General features: G+C 42.5%; 1 protein-coding gene across 1 annotated transcript; it reads left to right on the top strand.

The window, feature by feature from the left end:
- Nucleotides 1-9,099: 9,099 nt before the first annotated feature.
- ZFP36L1 (ZFP36 ring finger protein like 1) lies at nucleotides 9,100-14,254 on the top strand. Its single transcript, XM_061611117.1, has 2 exons — nucleotides 9,100-9,339; nucleotides 11,643-14,254. The coding sequence occupies exons 1-2, from the start codon at nucleotides 9,283-9,285 to the stop codon at nucleotides 12,594-12,596; spliced, it is 1,011 nt and encodes a 336-aa protein (XP_061467101.1). The 5' UTR covers nucleotides 9,100-9,282; the 3' UTR covers nucleotides 12,597-14,254.
- Nucleotides 14,255-14,739: the final 485 nt, after the last annotated feature.

The following is a 14,739-nucleotide window of genomic DNA, read 5'->3' as shown; positions in this document are numbered from 1 at the left end:
GAAATCTGCTTCCTCACAGTCAGAGGGCCCTGAGCCCATCAAGCTTCCTACCTGCCTCCTCAGAGTCCCACCCTGAGGTTAGCTGAAGCCACAACATAGAGAATGGGAACAAATTCCCTATCTGCCACTCCCTAACACAGCTTATGTGGCAAAGGCAAAGCCTTTACAGAACAGCTTGTGGAGTGCAGGCAATCCTAAAAGGCAAAGAAACATGTGTGGAGTCATCCCAACAGGGTTCCTGCACCTTGTATAGCGGCTCAGCAGACAGCAGAGCAGCACCTGTTGCATAACTGTCTCTTGTGGAGCCTCCCTGGAACAAGTAGGTTGTTTCATGGAGGAACACCAACTGTGTGCAGAATCTATGGAAAATAAATAGTCGGTGAAGGACTAAAAATGTGCTTCAAACAGAATGCATAGGTAATACACAAAATGCAGGGAAGTTGAAATACAAGCATAAATCCACTTTTCTACATGGGTATAAATTCATTCAAGTGTTATTAAAACTACATTTCTACCTTTCACACATGCATATCAACAGTGAGGCAGATAGTAAAATGTGCTTTAAGTGGGACCTGTGAAATAGATCTTGTCATTTATTAGCTTCTAGTTGGTCCCAGATGCCAGGCTCTCAAGATGACAGGAAAGCTCTAAGGTTCTTCAATTTGAAATAAAATCTCCATTTTCTTGGGAACATACAGTACATGCCATTGGGAAATACTTATAGTTGGATGGAAGATTGTATTGCAATCCTTCAATTCACTCATTGTAGCAGAGAGTTCGGGAAGCACCCTAACTGGTAATTACTGTGGGTTTGGCTTCTACAGAATGAAGCTAAAATGAAACTGGAAATGTTCTCATAGGTACTTTTCACCAAGGACTTGCTAACTGAAGAAGCAGGGTGAGAATTAATGGCTATATATAGGAAAGGCATAGTAGCAGTGGGGCCTTAAGGAAGTGAATTGTAGAAATTAGTGTGAATTGTTCAAATATTGAGTTAAATCCAAAGAAATCTGGCATAGGATGTAAAGGGTATTTTGCTACAGGAAAGGAGTGACTCTTCATTACTATTTGCAGGGGAGAGGATGGTGGGACGTATAATAACCACAGAACAGACTTACTAGATGCTACATCGAGCTGCTTTCTCTGATATATTAGTTACTGGAGAAGTGGTTACTGGTAAAAACTAACTGAAATGTAAGTACAACATACTACTCTGTAGAAACACGTTAACTGCATGAACATTAGTGGAAACTAGAACATGCCCTTTGGGTTCTGTTTCTGTACAGGATAGTGTATCAAAATGGCACTTCTATATTTTCCACTGTTACCTTGTCACTGCCATCGCCATAAAATGTTTCATAATACTGCGATATTAGTCCACTTCCAGGAAATCAAAATCTTCAACAACCATCATGGCCCTTCCACATCATAGCATCACCTAGCATGTGTTTCTGTGTTTACAGTGGAACCTCACTATAAGGCAGCTCACTGAACTGCAGATTTGGATATACCATGGGTATGACAATGTCCCCCAGGTAAAATACTGTTTACAGAACGTGGCTTTCATTATAACGTGGAAGCCCTATAATGCGAGCACTTCCTTTGTCCCCCGCCCTCCTTGTTATGGCAATTTTATACTGTGTGTGCATATCTATTTCAAATATTTAAAGTGTTTCACAAAATAACTAAACGCCAAGTATTTCACATAGATTTGCCTTTATCCAACAAAGATACAAGAGGAGCAAACAGGTACTACATGTTCTTTCCCTGAGCTAAGGAGATGGGGCTTTGCACAATGTCAGTTATCTGCTTGGGATACAAGAAGTCCTCCCTTTCCCCCCCTCCCTAGATGATTGGTGCAACTGATGAGTCTGAGCGGGGCTGCCCCTGCACTGCCCCTGCACTTTCCTGCCTAAGGAAATATGCATGCATTGCTCATTTGTACACTTTTCACTGTGTTAGATTGGGACAAACATCTTTGTAATCCTTACAACAAACTTGTATGAGAGACTAGTATAATTATTCACATTTTACAGATGAGTGGAGGGTGGTGGTGCTGATAATAGTGAGAACTTGTGAGTTCATGACTCAGGTGATATTAAAACAAGGAACTTCCTTAGCTTCCTGTGTCAAGTAATTCTGTTACCCCAGTCTACATTATAGAATCTGATTGTGTGGCCTTTTCTTGGGGAAAGGATCTGTTTGTGTGGTCTGATCTTGCTGACTGTCCTGTCCTGCTGGATTACCAGCTTGGGTAATATGGAATTTTGTTGAGATGTTTTAAAATGTTATTTTACTATATTTATTTTATTTGTATTTATTTTATTATATCTTATGTGAACCGCCTTGGGAAGAATTCTTGAGAAGCAGTATAGAAAATGAAAAAAATTATAAATATGAGATGGGACTTTGCAGCATCTGAGAAACTGTTTGATCCTCTTATAAGCAGCTGGCTCAAGCACAACATGTTATTAAGTTATGTAATCTTATCTCATTCAAGATACTCTTGTATTACTCATAGGTATAAAGTCAAGAGATTACAGCTCATAATGTTAGTCTGGTGCTGTGTTTAAGGATTCCTGCAAAGTAATTGTGTTGCCTACTCAGGTCTCCTGCTACCGTAATGTGTACAAACGCATACTCTCTTGTATAGCTGTTTGTACACTAAGGTGCCAAGAATCTACAGAGACACAGACTTCACAGTCTTTGCTTAATAGTGCATGTAGAAAAGTAGGGAGCTCCAATTTGACTCATGCATACCTCCTGGCAAATTCATACTGGTACTTCAACAGAAGTACAGTTAACATAAAAGACAATGTTTAAAAAAGAGGCTCTTTAGGGAGCATATTCTAAGAGTCCTCCTTTGTATGCGATTGATCATCTTTTAAAAAAAGCCAGGTAGAGGTATAGAGAAAACAGGGAAAGATATTAGCCATTGATTTATTAATATTTTGTATGTGTATGTCAAATGGCCCTCCCAAAAGTATGATTTCTCTAACCCTAAAGAGGGGACTTCCAGATTGTTGCTATTTTCAGGTGGGATTAAATCACAATCACATACTGATGAAATGAAGTTGCAGAATTATAGATAATAGAGAGGTTTTCAAAACAAACTTGTTTCCCCAAAAGATCAGCCTTTTTGCAGTAAGGAAAGTGATGGGAAAATGCACTGGAAAGTGTGGGATGACACTTGATGCAATGCCATTGAACTTCCCTGCAAACAAATAAGAATGAATGCTCAATAAATGGGTGGTCTGGAAGCATCCTAAAAATTGTATTGTGACACAGAACATATTAACATGGGGGCATTTGCTTCAAATAATTCCCCATAACTTCTTTAACAACAGGGAAGGAGGGTGGTAAGAAAGTGTTATCTCTCCAAGAATCCCCTGTACATTAGGATATCATGGCTCATTCATTCTACAGAGAGTCGAAAGTTTGGATGGGAAGCCCTCAGAGCTGGATTGAGCCACTATCTTGAGTCCATGTGATGTGTTGCACCAGTACAAAGAACCATAAAGGCAGCCATATGTTTCTGTCTGTGGAGGAAACAGCTTTACCTGTTTACCCTGGCCTTTGACGCCTGAGACATATATTTTAAGACCCACGCTATTTTGTGATTCTAGATTGTTTTAATTTTGTATTTTAAAATTTTTGTAACCCACCCTGGGACCTTTGGGTGAAGGGCAGGTAATAAATGCTAATAATAATAATTTGGGGAAACAGCATTGAAAAAACAGTTGAGTGTGATCCCAATCGTTTACTCCCCTGCAGTAATCACATGATGACAGCCTTCTAAATGCTGCAGGGTCCTGGCGGAAGTGGCATGTGAGGCGAGGCAGGCCAGCAAGTGGGTGAAGAGCAAGGAAGACATGTGAGTGGGGCGAGGCAGTGGCGGGAAAGGAAAGGGGGGATAGGAGAAGGCGGAGGGAGGCAGAGGCAGGTAAGGTTAGGCGAGCACCTGAGGAGCATGAGTGGTTACCATGCACCAATGCCTGGAGGCACTGGGGCAGGGTTAACAGCGGATGGGCAGTGCTTGGGGTTTCCAGGGTTCACATTCCTGGGGTTAGGTGGTGGGGCTGGTTCACAAAGCGCACAGGGGCGGAAAGCCCTAGCATGTGTATTACTGCAGTATCTCCTGATTACATATCTCTTGTCAAGTTGTGCCTTTAGGAGTATTCCTATCTTATTCATACATGCCTAGTCAAAGGTCAAGATCAACCTGTCAGTGTCTAGCTGAAAGCTTGCTGAGACTACAGGAGTATCCCTTGAAAATCACTGCAGCAAATCATACCAAATATTTTAAAATTAGTAAATATAATTTGACTAGCATATTGAAAGTGAATCTGACTGATTCTTCATTCCTGTATGTGTGTGGGAGGGACTGAAGGTAGAGCCTGACACTGATTTTATGCCTTCTACGTTAAATTTTACCTTTGTAGTCCCTTTAGTACCACCCCTATATATGTGTGTGTGTGTTGTATTTTATGTATTTTATTTTAATGTTTTTGTGATTTTACTGTTTACAATTTTATTATGTACGTGTTTGACTTTATTTTTGTAAGCCGCCCTGAGTGCCCTATTATAGGGTAGAAGGGTGGGATAGAAATATTTTAAAATAAAATAAATAAATAAATATACCTCGGGGCTGCTGCACCTGCTTGTTTTTCTCACCAACCCTGCCTACTGTCACCAGAGCCTGCCCCCTCTCTGCCACGGATTGCCAGAGCTAACCCCCCTCTCCCCTCCACAGGTCACCAGAGACCATCCTCTTTCTCCCTCCCCCTCAGGTCTCCAGAGCTTATCTCCTTCTGCCAGCATGACACGAATTATATATATATATATGGTGGTTTGTCAGTCATAGGATCAGTCATAGGAAGCTACATTACATCTGGGCCACATTCACACACTACATTTATTCCATGTTAAATAGTCATGGCTTCCCCCAGAGAATCCTGGGAAGTATAGTTTGTGAAGGGTGCTTAGAGTTGTTATGAGATCCCTACTACCCTCATAGAGCTACAATTTGCAGAGATCTGGGAAGAGGGGCTGACTGTTAAATCACTCTGAGAATTGTAGCTCTGTGAGGAGAATAGGGGTTTCCTAACAACTCTCAGCACCCTTCAGAAACTACACTTCCCAGGAGTAGTTGGGGGAAGCCATGACTGTTTAACGTGGAATAATAGTGGAATAAATGTGGTCAGACAGTTTGTCCATCTAGCTCATTATTTTCCCCTCTGACTGGCAGTGGTTCTCCAAGATCTCAGACAAAGCCTCTTTCACATCTTCTACTTGAGATCCTTTTAACTGGGAACCTGAGAAATTCCACATGCAACGCATGTGCTCTGCCTATGAACTATAGTCCCTCCCACCAATCCAAGTTTGCCTGTTTTTGCCTCCTTGTCCCCTTGTTCTAAACAGATCATTGTTGACAGGCAGAGAAAGGCCAATAAAAACTCAGGCTCAAATAACCTCAATGGTGAAGTCATTATCTGTTCTAGCTTCCTCCTTTGAACTTATAAACTCTTGGAAAGTCCCTGAAATGACAGTTCCAAACTAATGATTAAAATGGATTTTAATTATAAAAAGCCTGAGCCTAGGCAGCAAGCATGAGCCACAGATCCAGAAAGCAAAGGCAAAAGAGAATATGCTTCAGTTGTTTTCTTTACTTTCACTTTTGGCAAAAGACTATCCCGACCTTAACAAAACAAAACAAGCACTATAAAAGGACAGTAAGAGAACTGGTTGTCTCTTTGAAGTACTGTACAGGGAATTTGCAGTGGCTGCATACTTTGGGTGGTGCTCTCTCCTTTTGGATATTTTGGCTGACCATATGGGTTAAGGTAAATTGAAGATAAGTTTGAAGAAATGTTTCTGAGGTAGTGCACATTAATTGGCAGACTGTAAGCGAGTCCTTCAGAAATGTGCAAGTCTGCTGGGCACGCACACAAGTCACTGTTTATGTCAGAGATGGGGAACATATGTCCATCTAGATGTTGGACTACAACTCCCAGAAGCCCCAGCCAACATGACAAATGACAGGCATGATGGGAGTTGTATTCCAATAACATCTGGAGGGCCACAGGTGCCCCATATGTGGTTTATATAAACACTACCTCCACAGTCACATCTATGTGCCTGTCCACCATAGACTCATTTTTTGAGATACTGTGATTGTACAGCACTGGCTCATCCAAGTGCTCACTTCTATATGAATGCTGCCCAGCTGTGCCTCCCATGGGGACGCCAGGAAATATGAACAACTCTCTTAGGAAATGACTTGCTTGCGATCATGACAACTTGCAAAAACTGAACTAAACTGGGCAGGCAGTTGGAGGAAGGCATATTGTGGGGGGTTTCTATTAGCTGAATTTTAGATCTGTACAACTTTGAGTTCAGGCCTCATTTGACGTTTAATATAGAGCAAACTCAGAAGAATGCTCCACTGAATTCAGGATTTACTTTCGAGTAAACTTATTTTTAAAATTGGGCTTTAAGTCTGGAAATAAAAATTAATGCAGAAGATATAGCTGCAAGCTTTTTAAAATAAAGTTTTCTCTCTACAAAACTAAGGTTTTACATTCGAATTGCAAACGCGGAAATTGTTGATTTTTAAAAATGATTAAAGCGTCACATGTGAAATCATTCTTTAATCTCCTACCTAGGCCGAAGACAGGGGGCCGTTCTTAACAGTTTCGGAGACCGGCATTGAAAGGAGGAGCTTTTCATTGGTTCACTGCCTTTGAGTTCTGCTTACAAAAAGGGAGGGGCCATTTCCCTCCCCTGTTGTTGCAAAGGGCCTTGTTCGAGCAATTTCCTTCCCTTACGAGCGTTGCTTGACAAAGGTCCAAAAAAAAAAAAAGGGTGGTGGCCCCGCAAGGATCATTGTTGAACTAGCCACATACAGAGACGTTAAATGAAAACACACACAGAAACAAGAAGGTTTCTTTCTCCTTTCCGCGCCATTCTGTGATCTGGCATTGGTTATTTGGAAGAAAAAGAAGTATTTTGCAAGAGTTTCATTCAACTTGCCAAAAAGATTGGGGGTGGGGAACGACAGTACGCAAACGCAAAAATGAGCAAACATCCTCTTTTTAACTAGCAACATGTTTTGACTTATTTACATGAATGCCAGTGTGGGTTATTTCCTACAGCAGAATCTTGCCAGTTTTCAAGAAAACGGAAAAAAGGAGTAACGCGGGAAGGAAGGGGGGGCAAGGAGGGATTGTGAATCAACACGAAGCGACTCAGCTTGTAAAAATGCAAAGGCAGCAGCAGGGTGCTGTAAAAAAGGAGGCAATGAATTTAAATCAAAGCAGACAGATGCGAGCCTGCCCAAACTGGTAGGCTTTACAGACTTGGAAATCACAGATACAGCCTGTCCAATCTAAGCCGCTTCAAATGTTCCCGGGGAAGGCGGGGGGGGGAAGGTAGAAAGAAAGAAAAACAGCAAGATTCATGCAAAGAGAGTCTCGTTCTGACTCGAATGCCGCAAGTGGCCTAATTGCGTCGCAATGGAAAATGCACTTAGGGCGCGCTGTTTCATAACAGCCCGAGCATTTTGAAGTATTGTGCCACAAACATCTGAGGGCTTGTGTGGGTGACACTTTACTGTAATATCAGCACATGGAAATAGGAAAGGGAAAAAATATTGGTATTTCCACTTCAGGCTAACATTCTGTTCCACAACTTAAGGGCAGAGGGGGAACTGATTTAAACTGCAATCTCCATTTCCCCCCAGATGCAAATCGTAGAGTATGACCGAGTCACGTTCCAATGCATGTCTTTTTTCCTCCAAATCCCGCCAAAACTAAAATCTGAATAAACTGGAAAACCATCTGCTAAATAATTAAAAGAAATGGGGTGAGGACGAAGACAAAGATAAAATGAATACTACACAAAGCCCATCGTTCAAATATCTCCCTCCCGCTGTCCCCATTTGTAGCTTCTCAAGCATGCAAAATAAAGCGCCTTTTGGAAGACCTTTTTAAAAATCCGGTCGCCTTTGCAGAAACGTAACTCACTAGTGTTGGAATCAGTATCAGTATCTGTAAAAAGAAAAACACGGGGAAAAAATCTCCAGAGCTAACCTTACGTTTATCCTACAGAAATCCCTTAGGTGAACAAATGCCACGAAGGATGCAACCCAATACATGCCTTCTCAGAAGTAAGCTCCATTAGGTTCAATGGGACTTACTCCCAGGTAAGTGTATCGGATTGCAGCCTAATTATTCGAAATTCAGCGTTGCAAAAAAAGGGGGGGCACTCCCTATCCCTAACCTGTATGTTTTAGTTTTACATTATTTACCCGCGAAAAGGAACTTGTGCAAGTTTTTATACTCGTCATACCCACAACTCACACGGAAGTCAGTCCTCTTGGTTTTAACAGAACTTACTTCCAAGTCATTGTGTCTGAGATCACAGCCGTGCAGCCTTATTCAGCTTACTCAGAAGTAAGCCCTGCCACTTGGGCTTCCTTCCCAGTAAGTAAACATAAGGTTTCAACTCTTTAACTGCCCAGGAGGTCAAACACACTTCTCTTCACTTGTGTGCGGTCGGCGTTAAATTGAAGTCTAACGTTAACTCCAAAGTTTCTGCTTTTGGTTTCTTCTTAAGCAACATGGAGGAACGAAGGAAGTTAAATACTGTAGTGGGGAAGGGCGAGAGTAACAGCGCGCAGAAAGCTGGCTCAAAGAAAGACAAAAAGCCGGGGCTCAGTGCAATGCAATTTTGCAAGAAAACAGTTGATCCCGCCTTTAACGAAGGAGAAGGGAGGGAGGCCGGAGTGGGTGAAGAGAGCAACGTCACATGTTGCATTCAAGTCCTGACAAAAGAGCCTTATCGAGCACTCCCCGCTCCCCGTTTTCTAATTAAAGGTAACTTGCACAAACTGTGTACTCTTTAACCACCACCGCCCCAGATTGCCTTTAAAAAAATCCCCTCCCCTTTTCAGTTCTTCTTGAAAGTTTTTCGTCTCCTTGAAAGTTTTTATAGGTTTGACCGTGTGGGTGATTCAGTCTTCATGTCAGTCATCTTCCCTCCGCCTTCTTCCTCATTTAAATGAATTTGGAACTCCTCCCCTAGGGCAAGGTCTGAAACTTTATAAATCGAGCTTTGCGCAAAGTTCTTCTGGAAAAAGAAAGAAGGGAGAATTGGTGGAGGTGGAGGGGGGTTAGAGGAGTAGCCAGGGAAACTGGAGGCTGTGCCTTACAACACTGTGATTCATTTTATTTTTCTATTATAATTATTCCACTCCTTCGCCCCTCTTTTTGGTAGCTGAAGATGTCTACGGCCCTCGTGTCTCCAACCATCTTCGAGCTGAGTGAAGTTTTATGCAAAGTAAGTTGTAGCTCCTATTATCTTCTAAAACTTTTTCGGAATGATCTTTCATTCTGCATCGGATACCAGTCCCCTTTCCCGTTTTTCTTCCCATATTCAATAGTTAGGAGCCTGAAGTTCTGGTACGTGTTTGTTTTTAAGCAACGCAAAATTTTGTGTGAGCGTTGTAGTTGTACAGCTTTGGTAAGTTGTTTAGGGCGCAGTCTGTGCACGCTTACCAGGGAGTGAGCTTCGTTGAATTTAGTCAGGCTTAGGTCTGGATAGGCATCCTTTAGATTGCTTTTGTTAGGGAGACTTGCCTAGGAAGTTTGAGTTATACATCTAGTAAAAAAAATTTAGAGTGCCTTCTCAAACTAGTCTTCTCCGCTTCTGGTGTTTTTAATTTTGTTGGGCTCTTTCTGGCTTTCCCTCCATTCCTTCAAGATGTGTTCTCAAATAAACTTTGTAGAAGTTTGCTTTTCAGGGTTTTTTTTAATCATAATGTTATAACGGCTTCTCCTTCGTTCCCTGATAGCCTTTCAAATGGATGAAATGCTGTGTTTTTAAAGTGTGCAGAAGTGACCGGCCGTCTACTTGCATGGATCAGAAAGCGCGTTTGAGAGTGCAACCTCCTCTTGTGGAAGTTGCCCTTCATCTTAGGTTCAGTACTTTGAACTAAGACGTATTGTGGGTTTTTCTGACGTGGAATGCGAAATTTAAATAACGTGCACGTACGGAGCCGAAGTTCCCCTTTGCATTTCGGGTAGTGTGTGTTGTAAAGTTTCATGCTTGCGAAGACTTGCTCAACCGCAGGTCTAATTACCTATTCGAGGTGGGGAAAGATGGCTGTTGCCACGATTTCCCCCAAGTATTCTGTTCCTGCTTTTGACATTGACTGGCTCCTTCTTCTTGCTTGGGAAGGAGGAAATCGTGTGTGTATGGAGGGAGATGTGGGGCTTCTGCAAAATAACGTTGCAGGCAGTCACCCCGACCTTCTCGCCTTGAGTTTTGCAGCCTGCTTGCTGCTTCTTACAGCCAGCAGTTTCTCTTATCTCTCATTGCACTCACGCGGCTACTTTTTTCTCCTTCTCGCGAGCTTATCTTTGTGTAGCCAAAGTCTGCGCCTGCCTGCATTCTCCTATGTTTATAACTAGGTTTGAGGAGAACTTGTCTATTGGTGAGATCATAACATGGTGACAAAGATCAGCTGCGAAGTACTACTTCCTTGAGAATAGTATCACGTTAAAATTAGAAGTTTTAAGTTCTGAACTTCAACAGTCGCTTCTGCTTTCTCATGAACTGCTAATAACAGAACGGAGCTAACCTGGTTGTTCAGTGTCTTGATTGTCCTCTTTAGCTTTAAATGTGTTGGAAAAGGATGCACAACAACTTCCAAAAATAAAGGAAGATGTTTTCTAGAACATAAACGTAAAATGTACTAGGCCTCGAGTTTTGCCTGTTACCAAGCATGTCTCCTTCCTTGATACTTTTTAAGCAGTTTAAAACTGAAGCTGCAGACTTCTCTTTGCTGCCAAAAGGCTAATTGCAAAGGAATCCTCTTGTGGTTATGGGTGAAGTCTGCCTTGGATCACATGAAATTTAATTCCTGTGCAGGAGGTGGAGCAAGAGGGATGGGATTAATTTAGATTAGTAACTATCATGTTTCCCAAAGTCTCAGGCCTACTTTCAAATGGAGTCTTGCACACTCCCCCTTCCCCCACTGCCACCAGATAACAATTTGGGCTCCAGAATGGGAACTGTTTTATATAGCAGACATGTGATAGGTAGAAGTGCCTGTCTTCTCTTCATACCCCCACTCCACCCCCGCCATGCCTGATCCTTTCATACTGGAGGGGCGTGGGAGTAGGTGCTGAACAATGTGCTCAGAAATTTGGAAGTAACTAGGGCAGGCCTTTTGGACATAAATCACATGATGGAAGTCCAAACCTGTGTCTGGGAAAGTAACATGCTTTGGGGATGTGGCCGTTATGACTGCTCACAGGGCGTTTAGATGGGGTGCTAGGCCCTTGCCTAGAGCAATGAAACAAAATGTGTTCTGTTGCTGCAGTATGCTTGGATGGAGCAAATGAACCTGAGGCAAAAGCTGTTATATAGCAGCATTGTTTACCGTGCTGCTTGGAGGCATTTTGACATACAGCAAACCTGTTGTGCAGAGGAGGGCTTGGGTCTTGTGGCTTTCGGCAGGTCTGTTGTGCAGCTATGGAAAGGGGTGGGCGGTGTAGAGGTCAGGTTAGGCTACTTCTCATTGAAAGGCTTTTGAGGAAGTTGGGTTGCTGATAGCTTTCTTCTTTTTCTCCTTGCAGAGTAACAAGATGCTGAACTACAACCCTTCAGGCGTTGGAGGGTGTCTTTTGGACAGGAAGGCAGTGGGAACTCCGGCTGGCGGGGGTTTCTCCAGGAGGCATTCTGTCACCTTGCCAAATTCAAAGTTCCATCAGACCCATCTTCTTAGCAGCCTCAAGGGGGAGCCATCCCCATCCCTGGGGCCCAGGGAGAATCGCTTTCGGGACCGTTCCTTCTCTGAAGGTGGTGAGCGTCTATTGCAGCAGAAGCAGCCTAGTGGACAAGTCAACTCGAGTCGTTACAAGACAGAGCTGTGCCGCCCATTTGAGGAGAATGGGGCCTGCAAATATGGAGACAAGTGTCAGTTTGCCCATGGTATCCATGAGTTGCGAAGCCTGACCCGCCATCCCAAGTACAAGACGGAGCTCTGCCGCACTTTCCATACCATTGGCTTCTGTCCTTATGGGCCTCGCTGTCACTTCATCCACAATGCTGAAGAGCGCCGGGCTGTAGCCAGCAGTCGAGATCCTGCCATCACCGAAAGACCCCGCCTCCAACACAGCTTCAGTTTTGCTGGCTTCCCAAGTGCTGTTGCTACCAATGGGCTGCTGGACAGCCCTACTTCAATAACCCCTCCGCCCATCATAAGTGCTGATGACTTTCTCGGTTCTCCTACTCTGCCAGACTGTGCCAGCAATCCCTTTACCTTCTCGAGCCAGGAGCTGACCAATCTCTTTGCTCCTAGCATGGGGGTGCAGGTAGCTGGTGGGGGTTCACCCACTGCTTTCCTCCTTAGACCCATGTCTGAGTCCCCCAACATGTTTGACTCACCTCCAAGTCCTCAGGACTCCCTCTCTGACCAGGAAGGCTACCTTAGCAGTTCTAGCAGCAGCCATAGCGGCTCGGATTCGCCCATCCTGGACAACTCAAGACGCCTTCCCATCTTCAGCAGACTCTCCATCTCTGACGAATAACTTGGTGTTGCCTTTTGGCCTCTTCCTGCCTCTCCTTTTACAATTTTAAACTTGTAATCTCTCCTTCCCACCTCAATCCTCTTTCCCCCCCCCCCAAGATCTTAACATCTCTGGGTTAGATGTTAATACAAAGATAGTCCACCTGCCTAGAGTCCACTCACTGGCTGAAACCCTCAGTGCCAAAATTACAAGAAAAAGTGATAATCGTTTACAAATGTAGTGCCTTTTTAACATGTTCACTGTGACTATATTACCTCTCCAGCTGCAGAGGGCACCAGCAGCCTCCATAGAACTCTGTGCATTTCCAGATGTACAGGGAGTATCCGGAACTAGCAGCTCCCATCACTGGCCATGATGCAGGATCTTCTTCCTTCCCCTCCCTCTAGCCAGTGTTTTGTAGCCGTATGGCACGTGGACACCTGTTAACATCAAACCCCCTTTCCACCTTTTAAAGACTAATCTTACCTGAATCTACTCAGGTCAGCCAAAAGAACAGCTGAGAATGGACAGTTACTGTAACATACGTGGGACTTGGTGACTGGAGAGGGAAGCCAGATGGACAATGAAAGACTTGCTTTCGGTGCTACAAGTTCCCCGTGTGTACATGTGACATCTTAAACAAAACAAAATTGGGGGGGGGGTCTAACGGTGTTCATTCCACACATGCAAGTTCTGTGTAAACAAAGTTCAGTAGTCATAGCTTTAATGGTTTTGCTCTAGAGTACAATAGACCTATCCATAGAGCACTCACGCCAAGCTTTTTTTTTTTTTTTTTTAATTTCCTGGGTTTTTCATTTTGTATAACTTTTCAGAAATTGGAGAGCAAATTTTGCTTGTCACTGCACAACAATATAAAGCTTATTTAACTTATCAAAACGTATTTATTGCTGAAACCTATGCTTTTTTGTTAATTTTGTTCATATTTATCTGGATGATGAATTCATAGAATATATTCTTTTATGTTTAAATTATGATCTTCCATATTAATCTTAAGATTGTGAAGTCTTTTTTCTTTTCCCCCTCCCCCACAGTTTAATATATTATACTACAATGACATTTTTTGTAACTTTACACTTTTTTGGTTATTTTATTTTTAAAAAATGAAAAATTAATTTAAAAAAAATGCAACAACTGTGTTTGGATTATTTATTTTAGATCGTTCCCCTTTTCGTGTCAGACTGCAAATTGAGTTTAATGTGCTTCTTTGCCTCTTTGCCCCAACAAGGCCTTTCCTGGATGGGATGAAATTCTGACCATACTGATGTCATTGAAACTTTGTCACTGACTTCAGCAGGGTCAGGATTTCACTTCTGGCCTCTAGAATGTATACGCACAAGCTGTGCTGTGAGACGATAAAATGGAAGACTGCTTGCTTCCTTTTTTTGTAAGTACTTAAAGGAAAAAATCTACCCTTTGGTTTCAAGTGCCTATGAAAAGACATTCCAAATGCAGTTTGTCTTTGCGTTTCTGGATTCCAAGAATGGAGTGTTTCTTCTTTTAAGGTAAACTTTACTGGCACAAAGAACACATTGAATGTAACGTTTCCCATTACTGTTCACTACATTGCTTTTTTTCCTTTGTGTGAGTTTATTTAAAAGACTCTTTTGTAACAACTGTTTGCAGTTTAAATCAATAAACCCCAAGTGTTTTTTCAAGAATTTGACAGTGAAACTGGTTTTACTTGCAAAAGTTCAAGAACTCTTCAGAATGAGATCCCATCTTGCCAAATCTCTTGCACCAGAATAGAAGTTAATTTGCACAAGAACCTGTAGCGTACACCAACTTTCATTATAATGTATATGAGATTAGGCAGGGCTAATATTTCTGGATCTTATATTTGGCTTTCATTTCTGCTCTTAGATGGGCTATTAATACAGTAAGTTCTTAAATACTGTTCTAAGTATTCAAACTTGTTTGATTTCTGCTCTGAGAGCATATTGCATTGGGTAAAAGGAAATGGAAGAGTATTGTCAAAATGCCAAACTGCTCATCTAATAGAGTGAAAGTATTGGGTGGTTTGCCTTCTAATCTGAACTTTATCTTGAGCTTCCAGGAATTGTTGAAAGCATGTCATTGCCCTGGTATACTTTCTATGCCAAATGTTCAAGCACCCCTACTAAGAACCTCTGTCTCTGCCTGCACC

The sequence above is a fragment of the Rhineura floridana genome, chromosome 2, assembly GCF_030035675.1.
Source record: "Rhineura floridana isolate rRhiFlo1 chromosome 2, rRhiFlo1.hap2, whole genome shotgun sequence".
Classification (NCBI taxonomy): domain Eukaryota; kingdom Metazoa; phylum Chordata; class Lepidosauria; order Squamata; family Rhineuridae; genus Rhineura; species Rhineura floridana.
This window is presented reverse-complemented; position numbering and strand designations above follow the sequence as displayed.

Excerpts from the sequence above, each read along its gene's own strand:
- ZFP36L1 (XM_061611117.1), top strand. The coding sequence starts at position 9,283 with ATGTCTACGGCCCTCGTGTCTCCAACCATCTTCGAGCTGAGTGAAGTT. Across the intron at positions 9,340-11,642 it reads TGAGTGAAGTTTTATGCAAA|AGTAACAAGATGCTGAACTA; the intron begins GTAAGTTGTAGC and ends TTCTCCTTGCAG.